General features: G+C 39.9%; 2 protein-coding genes across 3 annotated transcripts in view; both read right to left on the bottom strand.

Annotated features, from left to right (window-relative positions):
• Positions 1–1,151, bottom strand: part of LSS (lanosterol synthase) — a 39,871-nt gene extending 38,720 nt beyond the window's left edge. For both annotated transcript variants that reach the window (XR_015746434.1, XM_026679030.2), the window contains exon 1: positions 1,003–1,151. Coding sequence is in view for 1 of the 2 variants with exons in the window: in XM_026679030.2 (XP_026534815.2) it covers positions 1,003–1,055 (53 nt within the window). In the remaining variant the exon portion in view is untranslated. The remainder of the gene's footprint in view (positions 1–1,002) is intronic.
• Positions 1,152–7,856: 6,705 nt separating this feature from the next.
• MCM3AP (minichromosome maintenance complex component 3 associated protein) overlaps positions 7,857–15,608 on the bottom strand; it is a 49,776-nt gene continuing 42,024 nt past the window's right edge. The window contains exons 27-29 of the mRNA XM_026679029.2: positions 13,446–13,640; positions 9,787–9,943; positions 7,857–8,437 (exon numbers count right to left, since the gene is read on the bottom strand). Coding sequence (XP_026534814.2) covers positions 8,297–8,437; positions 9,787–9,943; positions 13,446–13,640 — 493 coding nt within the window. The 3' untranslated portion in view covers positions 7,857–8,296. The remainder of the gene's footprint in view (positions 8,438–9,786; positions 9,944–13,445; positions 13,641–15,608) is intronic.

The following is a 15,608-nucleotide window of genomic DNA, read 5'->3' as shown; positions in this document are numbered from 1 at the left end:
TGGGAAAATATACAATGCTTTAATTTAATTTAAAAGGGCTTCTGTTTTTGGACAAAGTTCTAGATACTTCTAGAAGTATGAACCAAAGAAATATCTCCGCTGACATCAAACTCGCCTCAAACGGCTGTTCTCTGGGACAGCCACTTAATCAGCTACATTGGTGACCTTTTTACATGTTTGGGAATGATTTGCTTTCCAATAGCTGAGAATATATGTAGTCCAAGGTTAAACTGTTGGGTTCTTGATGTTTTCTGAGCTCAGAGTACCAAGAATCCCACAACAGCATTCTTCTGCAAGGGTATTATCCACTCTAAGCAGATGTGCTGCAGGCATTCTTACCAAACCAGCCTTTTTCGGTCACTAACTCCCTCAGCAGCACCTCTATTTTAATGGATTATTTTTACCATGTATCTTTTTCTGCTATTTATATGGGATTTGTCCATTTTACTACGTTTACTCTAGAAAAAGTTTGTGGCTATTGCAAACCAATTCAAGATTTTCTAAGATGTAGTAGAGAAATATAATACAGGAGAAGAAAGAAAGATATATAAAAATACAAGAATGAATCTGATGAATAGATAGTATGAAACATTATCAAAATTAACTTGTTGGTGAAATGAAAGGACAACCAAATCTCGGTGAGATTTAAATTGCTTAACAGCGGGGAAGAGCACAGGGCAATAATTTATGTATCATATCATATATGCACAGTACAAATATCTGTATAAAACATTACATTTTAATTATTCCCGTTTTGTAAAAAAAAAAAAAATCAACCGGTAGATGACCACAAAAGATTCAAATCCCTTGTCAGACCATGGGAAATATGTCATTTTTAAATCATCACTTACGTACCCGACTTTTCACTCATATTTTGTTTTTTATTTTTTGTTGGTTTTTTTTTTCATCACCACAAGCATCCTAATGATTTTTTCCAAACAAAACTAAAAGCTAAAGCGACCAGGAAGAATCCTAAAATAGAAGAGATGCCAAAATACTCACGTTCCATCCATCCTGCCACTCTGAGCTAAGGTTGAAGCCTGCAGGACAGGCATAAAATAAAACTATACCCAAGGTGGGACTTATCTCACGCACACCTCGACCATCTCGACTGTTTCAGCGGTACGCTGGGATGTGAAGTCTTTTGTGCGAATCGTGGCACAAAGCAGTCCCTTCTTGCGGACTACAACTCCCAAGAAGCTATTCGAAACATCCGATCTGAACTGATATAAGCCCATGAAAGCGCGAGCCAATCGAAGAGAGTTTAGGTATAATGGAAAGGAGGAGTCCGTTTCCAAGTAAAGCTTGCTGTTGGTCTCGAATGCGGGAACGGCAGGGAGTTAACGAACGGACGACTGAATGATTGGCTGTGGGACAGTAATGAAGGCGCTGGTAGATTTAACGTAGCAAGCGGGAGGATCCAAAGAAATGCAGGGGACTCAGCAAGTCAAAGCGCGGCGCTTTGCAAATTTATGGGCCACGGAGGAGCGCCAGCCCTTCCGCGCTTTTCCTCCTCGGAGCTTAAATGTGGCCTGCTGCAGAGCTTCCAGGCGAAGGAAGCGAGTTTGGCACAGATCAGTGACAGGAAAATGGGGACGGGAAGAAAGCCGCGAAGGGCACAGGAGGGACGCTTCTAAATTATGAAGAAGTTATAAAAATCATGTTTTGGGGCTACAGCCCCTCGCAGAATACGAGGCAAAACTGCCCAGAAAAATTGCTTTCAAGCCAGCCAAACCAATGTAACTTTCCAGATATAGATACCGTAGTTGTAGGTAGGGCATTGACACCAGATGGAAATCTTCCGGTGGAAGAATAATCGCATTATGCTGAGAATCTCTTTGTAGAATTTAAAGTAGTGATTTACAGCTTCACCGCATTCGTGATCAAACCAGACGTGTTCTTGGATTATGCCTGTGACAGATTTGGGGGGGGGGGGGCAGTTAACGATTGAAACAGTTTGCTTGTAGTGTTATCTAACAAACTTGTGCTATTACTAAATAAAGAAGTTTGGCTCACTCACCTCTAAGTTGGTGATTATTGCTACTTGCTGAGGTGTCCAATTCAGCACCAGTAAGCCAAGGATCATGAGCCAGCTGCTGCAGTGTTTGTGCAAACTTACTTACGAAAACCCTTAAGTGAATCTTGAACTGTAATGTCAGATGGATCAAATTCTGCATTCTGAATGTTATTTTCTACTGATGAAACTGACAGCTTTTTCCATTTAAAGAAAATCATTTTTGACATCTAGTGAGAATTCTGTATGTTGATGGTAATGAGGCAGATGTTCACCATACATCACATTGATTTCTGTCATTTGTTGATTAAGAGTACCCATATCTTTCCATAAAGTTGAACTGAAAAGACTTACATCAGGACATGTGGTCCTTGACTTATGACCACAATTGGGACCAGAATTTCCATTGTTACGCAAAATGGTTGGTGAGTTGTGTAAGTTTATGACCTTTTCTGTCATGGTTGTTAAGCGCTTAAGTGAATCACATGGTCATTAAGCAAATGCAATTTACTCCGTTGACTTTGCTTCTTGGAAACTGGCTGGGAAAGTAGCAAATGGCAATCGTGTGACACACTCCCCCATAAATATATGCCAACCCTCATAAATATATGCCAATTGCCAAGCATCTAAATGTTGATCATGTCACTCTGGGGATGCTGCAGTGGTTGAGAAGTGATTGTAAGTCACTTTTTTCAAGTGTTGTAATTTCAAATGGTCTTTAAGCAAATGGTTGTAAGATGAGGACTACCTATACTTAGAGGGGCCTTATTAGGCCCCTCACAACAGGGTGCAATCCAAATGCAAAAATTACACTAACTGCAATAGGAATTTCTAGTTCTCATTTATAAGTGAATTTAAAGCAGAGTCTAAACATTTTGAATCTTTTCTTCCTGGGCTGAATTGCCTTTTCAAAAATAGCTGCTAACCAACTCCTATCTGCTAGTTGATCATGTGTAACAACATTGGTGATTCCATCCAAAATTTTGGCTGGTCTCAATATCTCGGAAACAGACACTAGGTTTTTCCTGAAATAATGTGCCCAAAAAGAGAGAAAAAAGTTTCAGTGGAACACGCTTACTGCATCAGTGATTTCTACTCAAATGAGCTGACAAGCTTTTTTTTTAACTGGGAAATGTGTTTCAGCTTGTTTTGCTGAAATATATTTCATCAGAGCAGAGCATCATTCTGTGAGCGCGCTGTATTTCAAGCACCATTCTGTGACAGAAAACTGTCCTGCTTCAATTTGCATGTTGTAGAGCAGGGGTTGCCAACCTTTTTGACCTTGGGGACCACCAAACTCATAATTTTAAATCCCAAGGACCACTAATATGAATTTTTTTAAAAAAAGATAATATAATACAACAATTTTATTTTTTATATTAAATATGAATTAAAAATGATTTTTATTTTTTATACACACACACACACACACACATACAAATGCTTATTTAATTATAACAAAATCGTAAATGCTTAATCATAACTGTGGGGCAGAGTGAAGGGAAAGGGGGAGCCTCTCTTATCCTTTGCGGGGAGAAGAGGGAGGATTTAAGAAGCCACATGGTGCCTGGAGGCTGGGAAGATCTGGAAGGGGAGGAACCGGCTCCTGCTCAAATGGAAGAAAATCAGAGCCCTCTCATATCTCCCCCAACTCAGAGGAAACCTCTCCCTCCTTTGCTAGGTGTGGCTGCCTGGAGTTGGGGGAGGGAAGAAGGGCCGGACTGGAATTGCCGACGGGCTCCTAATAACCAGGCAACACCCCCCCCCCCTTCAGCCTCCACATAAGAAGAGGACTCCCCAAGGCTAAGCTCCAGGTTTCTCCTGTTGCTTCCAAGCAGAGAAGGATCCCTTCCTGTGTGGAGGCTGAAGGGGGGGGGGAGTTCAGAAAAGCTGGAGCTCTCGCCTGCACAAACAGGCTGGTTATTAGGAGCTCGTCTTCCTCAGCGCTCTTTTGGTCTGGGCATTTGATCTATTCCCCCCCCCCCCCCCATGCCAAAGGAAAGCCAGCTGGGCTTCTCCTTCCCTCCTACCCTTCCCCCCAGTCAGTCTTACTTAAGGACAGAGGAGAGCGCGCTGGGGGCTCGCTCTCAATTTTTCACGTTCCTCCAGGCCTGGCTTGCTGAGAGGGAAGAGCAGCCCTGACGTCTCTGCTGCCCCAACCCCGCACCCCCCCGAAACGAAAGCAAGCTCTCACTGGGGCGAAAGAGCAGAGATCGGAAGGCACAGGCAACAGAAAGCGACGCTTTTCAAAGGCAGCCATTTCTGTCTTCTCTTGCCTGTGCCTTCCTCAATCTCAGCTCTTTCGCCCCAGCAAGAGCTATGTTTGTGCTCGCTTTTCCTGTGCTTTCCCCCTGGGGCCGTGGGGGGGGCCAAGCAGAGCAGAGCGACAAGAGGGACGAGGAAACTGATGCCAACGCCCCATTCTGGACCTCAGAACTGGATGGTGAGTGCAGATTTGCCCACTCTGCCCCCTCCCACCACCAACCAGTACTTTTCCTGCCCTGGGCCGTCCCTAAAGCCCTCAGCCATCGAGGAAGAACCCAGGCCAGGAGAGGCAAACTGGAAGGTGCGGGAGTGCCGCGCAAATACAAGTAGCGCGGCGTCCCTGCACCTTCCGGCCATCTCCATTGCCGCTTCAGCCCGCCTGTGCTGCCAGCCCCCTCTTGCTGCAACAGCACCATTACCTCCTCATGCCCATTGAGGGCTGCGCTGCTTTTTGCAGGTTTGCGCTCGGCCGAAGGGTGGGAGCCAGCAAGTGGGCGGGCTCTGGGGGGGGATGCTTTGGGGAGACATTTCTCTGCAGCCCACCAAAATTTTCTCATGGCCCACCAGTGGGCCGCGGCCCACCGGTTGGTGACCACTGTTTTAGAATATAACAAATAGTCCTTTGTAAGATAGCATACTGACTTGTTTGATAGCAGCTATAGATGTATAGTTTTTTTCTCGTGTGTTGTAAGCTGCTTAGAATAAAACAAATACAAGTAGTCCTCAGCTTACGACAGTTTGTTCAGTGACCATTCAAAGTTACAACAGAACTGAAAAAAGTGAATTATGACCGTTTTTCACAACTATGACCTTTCCAGCATCCCTATAATCATGTGATCAGAATTCAAGGGCTTGGCTACTGATTCATCTTTATCACTATTGCTGTGTCCCAAGGTCATGGGATCCCCTTTTGCGACCTTCGGACAAGCAAAGTCAAGGAGGAAGCCAGATTCACTTCACAACCGGGTAACTTATCAACTGCAGTGAAACACTTAATAACGGAAGTAAGCAAGGTCATAAAATGGGTCAAAGTTCACTTAACAAATGTCTCACTTAACAACAGAAATTTTGGGCTCAGTTGTGGTTGAGGACTTCTTGTAGGTGGCCATATTGACTGAACATATGCGCAAATCAGTTTGAGACATCATACACGTTTGTATCTATTTTATCTGCTTCATTCCTACTTTCCTTTAAAGAATACAGGTAGTCCTCAAGTTGCAACCACAACTGAGCCCAAAATTTATCTTGCTCAGCAAGACAGTCAAGTGAGATTTGTCCTGTTTTACAACCTTTTTGGCCACAATTAAGCAAACCCTGTTATTATAACATTGTTACTAATTGATTTCCCCATTGACTTTGTCAGAAAATAACAAAAGGGGACCACAAGACCCTAGACACAGCAGTCATCATAAATACGTGCCTGTTACCAAGTATCTGAATTTTTATCACATGACCCTGGGGGTGCTTCAATGATCATTAAGTGTGAAAAATATTCATAAGTAAATTTTTGTAGTCCCATTGTAACTCCAAATAATTGTTAAACAAATGGTTTTAAGTTGAGGACTATGTATATATAATGGAACTTTTAAAAATGGGATTCACCAGAAGTTGCCATCAAATCACAGAGTTCATCTTTCTTTATTGACTGAACCATAGTATTACACTCAGTCTGAATCCAAGACATAGATGCTCAGTTTTAAATGGAATCTCCCAGAAACCAGCCACTGGTCTTAATACTCTACTGCAAAATCTGCAGCCCTAAAGGCACTTGTGTTTCACTTATGGGCTCTTTAACTAGTTTTCTGCTAACTGGGTGGAAAGGGGATCGAGATCATGGTATAAGCTGTAAAGAAGGCATATCACAATTAACAAAGAATGTCCATTCCACAAAAATTATCCTGGTGCAATCTCAGGCAATTTGTAGCTCGTACTCCAATTCCCAAATTGGGAGTGTTAAGTAAGGCTCTTTTCCACCAATATGACAACCAACCAACCATATATGTAATTGAAGTCTTTCGCTTTGCCTAAAAACATTTCCACATAACTTCTCTTAGGAGAATGGACCAATCAAACTTGTGATTAAATTTAAGAGTGTTTCAATCATATTTAATGCACATCATCAGCTGCAAACTTTGTGTAATTTTGTTTGGTCTTAAAGTTTGTAGCTGATATACATTAAACATGATTGAAACACTTAAAATTTATTATAGATAAAGTTAAAATAATGAGACATCAACAGTAGATCTACAATTTCACCAAATTTGGATGGACTTTATTATCTTCATAGCAATAGATTATAGTATAGTGTAGCTTACATATATGGCAAACGTATATATGTGCAGTATCCATCTACACGGTAGTTGTCTTTTGTAATGTCTATATTGTTAATTACCTGATATTGTGTATTAATCATATTTCAGTAAAAACAATGGAAAAATAATAATCAGCTGCAAATTATAAAAATATACACCCTATCCAGTATATCAAAAAAATGCAAAACCTGGAGAATAATAGCTGGTCACAATATTTTTCCTTTTCAAAACATTCAAATCTTCAACTTCAACTTCAAATTCAAAACATTCAAAACACAATCCTTTTCAAAACATTACACTTAGCTAATTGTTTTAAAAGAGAAATAAAGTTACCAAGTTTGTTAGTCTTAATAAGCTACTGTCCACTTTACAATCTGTGTATTTAAGAATGTTTCCATCAGATTGATAATATTTTCTGGATAAAGACATTGCCTACACATTAAAAATATGTTCTAATATTTTTAATACATAATAATATTTTAATAGTTCATTTAGTGACTGTTAAAAGTTACAATGTCACTGAAAAAAGTGATTTATAACCATTTTTCACTTGACCCATTGGCACATTCCCATGGTCATGTGATCAAAATTTGGATACTTTATACTGTTATAGTGTCCCAGGATCATTTGATTACCTTTTGCAATCTTCTGACAAGCAAAATTTAATGGGGAAGCTAGATTTAGTTTACAACTGTGTTACTAACTTAATAACTGCAGTGATTCACTTAACAATTGTGGCAAGAAAGGTCATAAGTTGGGTCAAAATTCACTTAGCAACTGTCTCACTTAGCAACAAAAACTTTGGGCTCAATTGTGGTCGTAAGTCAAGGACCACAAAGTCTGAAGTCACTTCATAAAATTATTCCAAAAGAATGAGTTGAGTTAGGATTTTTATAGATCTCAGAAGACAAAGCATAGAACATTTATGATAAAAAAAAAATCCAGGGTCTCAAGGAACAGAGGTTGCTAATATTCTACAGCAGAAAAAAACCAAGATGCCAAATGTTCTTGGATCCACTAGGCTTCAAGTCTCTTTCATGACTGAAAGTAACTCCATCTGAAATTCCAATATCTTTTCAACTGTGGAAATCTCAATACAAATGTAAAATATACACTAAGGCCACAAATTCATTCCAATATTCATAAAATTCATACTGACAAATCCTAATAAAGAAATCTATAAAAGAATGTAGCCTCCTCTTCGGCCATATTCCACATTATCTAGAAAACTCTTCCTAGGGAAAGAAGTAAAGAAACAGGAAATGCTCTGTCCATGAACTTCTTTATATTAATTTATCTTAAAATTCAAGTCTTTGCCTACACAGCATACATTACATGTCCATAAGGTTGCAACATACAATTTACAGGATACTGTAAATTCTTACATGGAAACAATGACTATGTAAAAAATAATCATTAGAAGTTGTTTAATATAAGCTCTGTAAAATAAATTTCCCATAAAAGGCATCATGCAAAGAATGCTCCACTTTTCACAGCAGAGTTCCAGGTATACACATATATAGCAAACTAACCAAATCAAAGAGCAAGACCAAAAGATGCATTTGACTTCATCAAGGAAGCATTATCTATGCAAGAATTATCAGACACATCCATCTATCATGGCTTTTTTCAAGGAAACTCGTTATTCATGTCTGATGTCATACATCATCAGCTCTCTTGTTCTACTAGTTTAAGGAAATGCTGATCAAGCATCTGCCATGTCTAGCAATGCAGATGTGTGGAATTCACAAGCTGTTTCTTCTTCTTTATTAACTTTAATCAGTTGTTTCAGCAATGCCAGTCTGCCAAATAAAGAAGTATCCATGTCTCTCCTTTCTGTCCCAACCTGAATAGAGAGAAGCATAAAACATTCTCAAAATCAAAGTAGATAAGCAGTAATGAAAAGTGGCAAATACCTAGAGACTTGAATAGGATATAATGGTTGTAGAAACCTGGGTAATGTATGTTGGATCAACTCAGTTAATCCTAATATTCCCAAACATGCTGAGCACTTTTTGCATTCAAATGTATGTAAGAAAAAGCTATTTTCAGATGTTGTTGATCAGCACAGAAAACATGGAACTGAGGAAGCAGGAATCCTAAATCAGCAGTTTGTTCTATAATTATGGTTGGTTACATAATCAGCCAGATATTTAGACTGAATTTGGCAAGTCCTTCCCAAGAACTTGGAATAGATAAGAGATTGTCATTTAATAATATTAAAGCTATTCTTGCAGAACGCTGTTATTATAATTGGTTGCACAATTAACCAGATGTTAAGAGTGGATTTGGCATTTTCACCTAGAGTCATTCCCAAGGACCTGGGATAGGTAGAAGGGAATGCTTGACGATGTTAAAGGTACTACCACAGGATGTAAGCTGTTCCAAGTAAAGCTGCCTTTTGCAATTGCCTGATAGTGATTTTGTCGATGTCAATAGTGTTCAAATGATGTTCCAATTGTTTTGGGAATGTACTCAAGGTGCCTATTACTATTGGTATTTGCTTTCTTTGGCCACAGTCATTCTATCTATTCAAATGCTATTAATATTATGTTATATTAATATTTATTAAATAGATTACATATCACTATGAATGGTGAGGTCAAAAAGATTAAAACAGTTATTGTGGCAGCATTATTAAAGCCCTTTTTTATGTGTGTGAAACACCATCTCATACAATTATTATGATTCCATTGCTATCTTGACATTTTATTCTACCTGTGGATGTGTTGACTATCATAAAAAAATGACAATTCTATTTCTAGAATATAGAAATATGTTTGGATCACGCCGATTTTATATGATTTTATATTATGCTGATTCTGCCTGAGTTATAGTCCCACATCTTTCCTAACCATTGAGTATTAGTGGACAAGAACAGCACTATGGATTAAATACAGTGGCTTCACTGAGCTTTGAGATTGTTCTTGCAGATCATATCCGACTCAAAGCTGATGGTTTTGATGCAGTCACAATACAAGGCCTAATCATAGCAGCTCCATTTCAATAAAAGTGCCAGATTTATAGTTTTCTGAGGATACCTAACAATCAGATTGGGCAGAAATTAATGTTATTGTTTCTGGGTCCTTCCTGTAACTGACTTGCACCAGTTCTCAAAAATAGGGTGGCCAAGGGAAGTGAATAGAGGGTCTAAAATTGCAGCCCATCACCATTATATTTTAATTTATAGGTTACCTCTAAATCTGGACTTCTTGATTTTGGAATTCTGGTGAATGGCTGAATAATCTGGGGCATAGATACTAGAGATTCAGGAAGATAAAGAGGCAGAGGCAAGGTGTCCTGGAATATCTCAGAATCGTTAACTAATAAATGCTGCAGTTGTTCATCAAATCTAGACAAAAGAAAATGAAACACAAACAAAAAATTGATTACTTCCCATGACAGTTCAACAGAGGTTCAAAAAGATTAATAATGAATTTAGACCATCATCATCATCATACTAAAAAGGTAAAGATCACATGACATTTTAAAATATAGGTATTTAAAGTTTAGCATCCTACAACCTCACATTCAATGGCCAGGAATAAAAAAGAGACAGAGAAAGGAAATTGGTATGAAAGGATACAGCAAACCTAAAAAACTGAATCACACAAACAAGGATATGGTTTAGTTTACTCCCTGAACACAGAAACTAAAACCAAAGTAACCAATGTTCCATTCTCAGAAGGCTGCTCTGAATCACGTGATTCAGCTAGCTTCATGGTGTGGCAAGTTGAAATTAGAAATGGAAAAACATATTAAAGCACTCAGTGCTGATTAGCTTCCAAACTAATAACAGATAACAGGTAATCAGAGTTGGAAGGGACCTTGTAGGTCATCTAGTCCAATCCCCTGCACAAGCAGGAGACCCAACACCATTTCTGAAAAATGGCAGTCCAATCTTTTCTTGAAAGTCTCAAGTGATGGTACTCCCACAACTTCCCAGGGCAAGCTGTTCCATTGGTTGATTGTTCTCACTGTCAGAAAGTTTCTCCTCATTTCCAGGTTAAATCTCTCCTTGTTCAGTTTCCATTATTCCTTGTCTGGCCTACAGGTGCTTTGGAAAATAGCTTGACCCCTTCCTCCCTATGGCAGCTCCTCAAATATTGGAAGACCGCTATCATGTCTCCTCTGGTCCTTCTCTTTACTAGACTAGCCAAGCCCAGTTCCTGCAACCGTTCATTGTATGTTTTAGCCTCCAGTCCCCTAATCATCCTGGTTGCTCTTCTCTGTACTTTTTCTAGAGTCTCAACATCTTTTTTATAATGTGGTGAATAAAACTGGATGCAGTACTCTAGGTGTGGTCTTACTAAGGCTTTATAGAGTGGTATTATACCTCCCTTGATCTGGATTGTATCCCTCTGTTAATATAATTTAGGGTTACATTCGCTTTTTTTGGCTGCTGCTGCACATTGCTGGCTCATATTTAGCTGGTTGTCCACTAAGACTCCAAGATCCCTCTCACAGTTACTGCTATTGAGCCTGGTTTCACCCAGTCTATATGTGTACTTTTGGTTTTTCTTGCCTAAGTGTAGGACTTTACTTCTCCCTACATTGAATTTCATTTTGTTAGATACGGCCCAGTGTTCTAGTCTGTCAAGATCCATCTGGATCTTGAGCTTATCTTCTTGGGTGTTAGCTATTCCTGCCAGCTTAGTATCATCTGCAAATTTGGTAAGTTCCCCTTCTATTCCCTCATCTAAGTCGTTAATGAAGATATTGAAGAGTACTGAGCATAAGACGGAACCTTGTAGCACCCCACTGCTTACTTCCCTCCATGTAGACTTAGACCCATTAAGGACTACTCATTGAGTACGGTTTGTCAGCCAGTTGGGAGTCCATCTAGTGGTGGTGCTATCTATTCCACTTTTTTCTAGCTTACTAAGAAGTAGGTTGTGGTCTACTTTGTTGAATGCCTTGCTGAAATCTAAATAGGCAAGCAGCACACTGTCAGAGTGCGCACAGTGTGACTATGTGAGACAACCCAGGAATAAATGCAGCAAACAGAGGTTTGCATTTAAATAGTGGTTTATCTACAAAGAACTCTCCTTGTTCTCTGAAAAGTGAAGGCTGGGGAGGAGGGAACCCGCTTTCAGACTTGCAAGATTCAATTACTCTAACCTAACGACAAAAGAAGTATTGGTACTTGTGATTTTGATTTCCTGTCTGAACTATCTCAAAAAACTGATATACACACAAGTAATATTTGGAGATTTCAGAGATTTGCCCAGAAGAGTCGATGTCACCAAAAATTAAGTTTAAAGGATAAAATCTTGAGGAAAATAGAAAGAGTGAATTCAAATGGAACTTAATTAGGACTTTGAAAACATATATTTTGAAAGAGCATAATGACAGAAATATTCAACAAGCCTGCTCCTCTAAGGAATCTATAGAACAGACTTCTTTCCAAATCTAGACAGGACAGAGGGCAGAACATATATATAGTATGTTAAGTCTGAGCATTATGTTTAACCCACTGCGTAGGAGAAATATCTATGCCTGTGGAATCAAACTGTATTACACCTTTACCACTGAAAAATGGGCTATAAGGCATTTCATAAATTTGGTGGTGGGTTTGAAGAGATCCAACCTGGAACTAAGACATTTTTTGGCAGCAGGAACAATGAATCAGTGGAACAGCTTGCCTCCCAGAGTTGTGGGTACTCTATTGCTTGAGACGTTGAAGAAAATATTAGATATCTATTAATCCATGATGGTATAAAATCTCCTTCCTTGGGCAGGGTATTGAACTGGAGGACCTCCAACGTTCCTTCCAGCCTTATGATTCTATATTTCTACGTTTTTTCTAGATTTTTTAAATCCTACCTTTGTCCTATTTTTTTACAAATAACATAAAACAAAACATAGACAATGTTCTTCCTCCTATTTTCCCCACACAAGAACCCTGTGCATTGATCTGAGAGACTGGCTGCCCAAAGCTATCCAGCAAGCTTTCATGTTTAAGGTGGGATTAAAATTCAGTTTCCTGGTTGTCACAAGATTCTTGATAATCTTGTGATTTATAAATCTCCAAGTGTGGGAGTGTTGGTAAGGCCTCAGACAGTTTGAACCACACTGTAGACCCTGTGTTCTAGGAGGTGCTGTGCAACAAGATGTCAGTTTTTAGGTGTACATATATTACCATTTGTTGGGAATCTGATAATCTGAAAAGATGCAGATTGGTATACCTTTCTTTCGCTTTCTCTGTAACTGTAACTCTTAACATTTATTCAATAAAATACTTTTCAGCATTTCACCATGGGCTGAACCTACTATTTTAAAAACCTGAAAAATACGCAGTCTTCTGGCTGGCAATACCCTATCATGACAAATATATGGCTGCTGATCAAAGAGAAGTTCAACATATGTATTACAGCCCTCAAGTCTAGGTAACTGAGACTGTGATTTGTTTCTCTTTAGGTCATACCCCCTAGACTGGGGTGCTGGTGACAATACCTGATGTATTGAGATAATGCTCTGGTACATTTTAATTATTTCACTTTCTATTCTGCATATATAACCTGTTTCCATTTAATCCACCTAATATCCCACACAGCCAGCACAGGCTATTTGTACGAACCCTTTTCATACTTTTCTAATATACATTTTCAATTTTATCATCTTTCTCAACTTTCTTTCTTCCTTCCATATTATTATTCTCTTATTCCTCTTGTAATGTTATGTATTGATTGATATGATCTGCTGCATCCCAACTCTAAGCAACTAGAATATCAGAACTAGAACTAAATGAATGAATATTGAATCCCATCGTTTTATATTTTTTTCTGTTCTTTCTACCCATTCATATTCCCATTCTTAGCACTTGTCAATGTTTGTAAAGAGAGAAATCTTACCTCTGACTCTCTACTTTCTCCAACTGTAGCTTGACAGACAGGCATTCTGGCAGAAGATCTACTTCTGAAACTGCCAGTGTGAGATCTCTACCAGAAATATTGAGTTCCTTGTTGTTTTTAATTTCTTCACCGATACAACGTTCAGTTGGAGATAACAAAGGGGAATACAGTTTTGCCACAGTCTTTAATTTAGACCTAGAAGACAGGAAAAGATAGCTGTTATTGTTGCTATTAATATTACTATTAAACTGTGTATGCCATCCAACTCCCAAAGACTCTGGGCAGCTCACAAGTAAAAATATTTAAAAAGAGAGAGAGATCAAAATAAAATAATAAATGATGGCAAGGATTATGAATACCAGGGGGAAGGAAAAAGAAACCAACCCACGTAATCCAAGGGGGCTTCACTCACTCTCACCAAATGACTGAAGAGCCAGTTTTTTAAGGCCCTTGGAAACACTGGTAGGAGGGGGACGGTGGGTATCCAGATCTCGCGGGGCAGGGGGGGGGGGGACCATTCCAGAGGGCAAGTGCTGCTACAAAAAAAGGCATACTTCTGACAGATACTGGGGAGATAGGCAGTCCCACAAGTAACCAGGCCAACTGCCATGTACGGCTTTACAGGTAACAACTGGTACTTTGAATTGCACCTAAGTCTTCGGCTGAGTACTCTTCAATATCTTCATTAATAACTTAGATCAGGGAATAGAAGGGGTACTCATCAAATTTGCAGATGATACTAAGCTAACGGGAACAGCCAACACCCCAGAAGACAAGCTCAAGAGCCAAAAAGATCTTGACGGACTTGAACAATCGGCCCTATCCAACAACATGAAATTTAATGTGGAGAAAAGCAAGAGTTTACACCTAGGCAGGAAAAACCAAAGGTACAAGTACACATTAGGCGAAATCTGGCTTAAAAACAGTAACTGTGAGATGGTCCTAGTGGACGATCACTTAAACACAAAACTGTCACCTGCTCTTCAAACAGAATTCACGAGTCCAGAAGAACTCCCAGTTTATGCACTGGGTCTATTTGGGGCAGTGCCACCCCAACCAAGATTAAAGAGGGCAATTGTCCATGGACCAAAGAACCCCAAACCCAGAGCCACTCAGTCTTGCCAGGGTTCAGTTTCAACCCATCACTCCCCACCCAACCTCTAACAGTCTCTAGGCACTGCGAGAGGGAGGTCACGGTATCACTTAACTCACAATGGGCTGAACTATACAGCTGAGTATCATTAGCATATGGGTAGTATCTCAATCCATGGTGACAGATGATCTCACCCAACAGCTTTAAGTATACATTGAATAGGAGCAGAGAGAGAATCAATCCCTGCAGGACCCTGCAAAGCAGTGGGTGAGGACTGGATATCTTACCTCCTATTAACACCAACTGAGAGAGCCACAGAGGAAGGAAATGAACCAAGATAGCATAAAGTCCCCAACTCCCAACCCCTGAAGCCACTTCAGAAGGATACCCTGTTTGATGCTATCGAAAGTCGCTGAGAGGTCAGGTAGAGCAAGGACGGATGCACTACCCCCCTCCCCCTCCCACCAGAGATCATCAACAAGTGTGACCAATGCCATTTCTGTCCCATATTCAGGCCTGAATCCTGACTGGTAGGAGTATAGATAATCAGTTTCATCCAGAAACCTCTAGAGCTGTCGTGCAACCACCTTTTCAACATTCATCCCCTGAAAGGGAAGATTGGAGACAGGTCAGAAATTATCCAACGGGATGGGATCCAGCAATGGCTTCTTGAGAAAAGGGTGAACTACAGTCTCCTTAAAGTGCTGGGGCACTACCCTCTTCTATAAGGAAGCATTAATCACTGCCAGAGTCTGCCTGCCTGTCCCATCCTAGGAAGCTTTCACAAGCCAGGAGGGACATGGATCTAAAACACAGGTGCTTGTATACCTGTCCTTTGGCTCAGGAGAACAGAGTCAAAACGTTTTCACATAACAGGGCAAGAACCTGCCCCAAGAGCCTGCACTGGACCAGCAAATATGCTGGCATCTAACTGGGAATGAAGTCAAGCAATTTTGTCTTTGAGAAAATCTGCAAATTCCTCAGAGTGGACCTCAGTTTCCTTCTTCCCCAGGAGGAGATGGCTCATCTTAAAGAGGGTTACTGGTCGATTATCATGGCTTAATAATCAT

Source organism: Notechis scutatus, chromosome 1, assembly GCF_049901735.1.
Source record: "Notechis scutatus isolate UNSWTSFEM ecotype Mainland chromosome 1, rNotScu1.2, whole genome shotgun sequence".
In the NCBI taxonomy this organism is placed as follows: domain Eukaryota; kingdom Metazoa; phylum Chordata; class Lepidosauria; order Squamata; family Elapidae; genus Notechis; species Notechis scutatus.
Note: the sequence above shows the minus strand (reverse complement) of the source record. Positions and strands in the feature narration are given on the sequence as shown.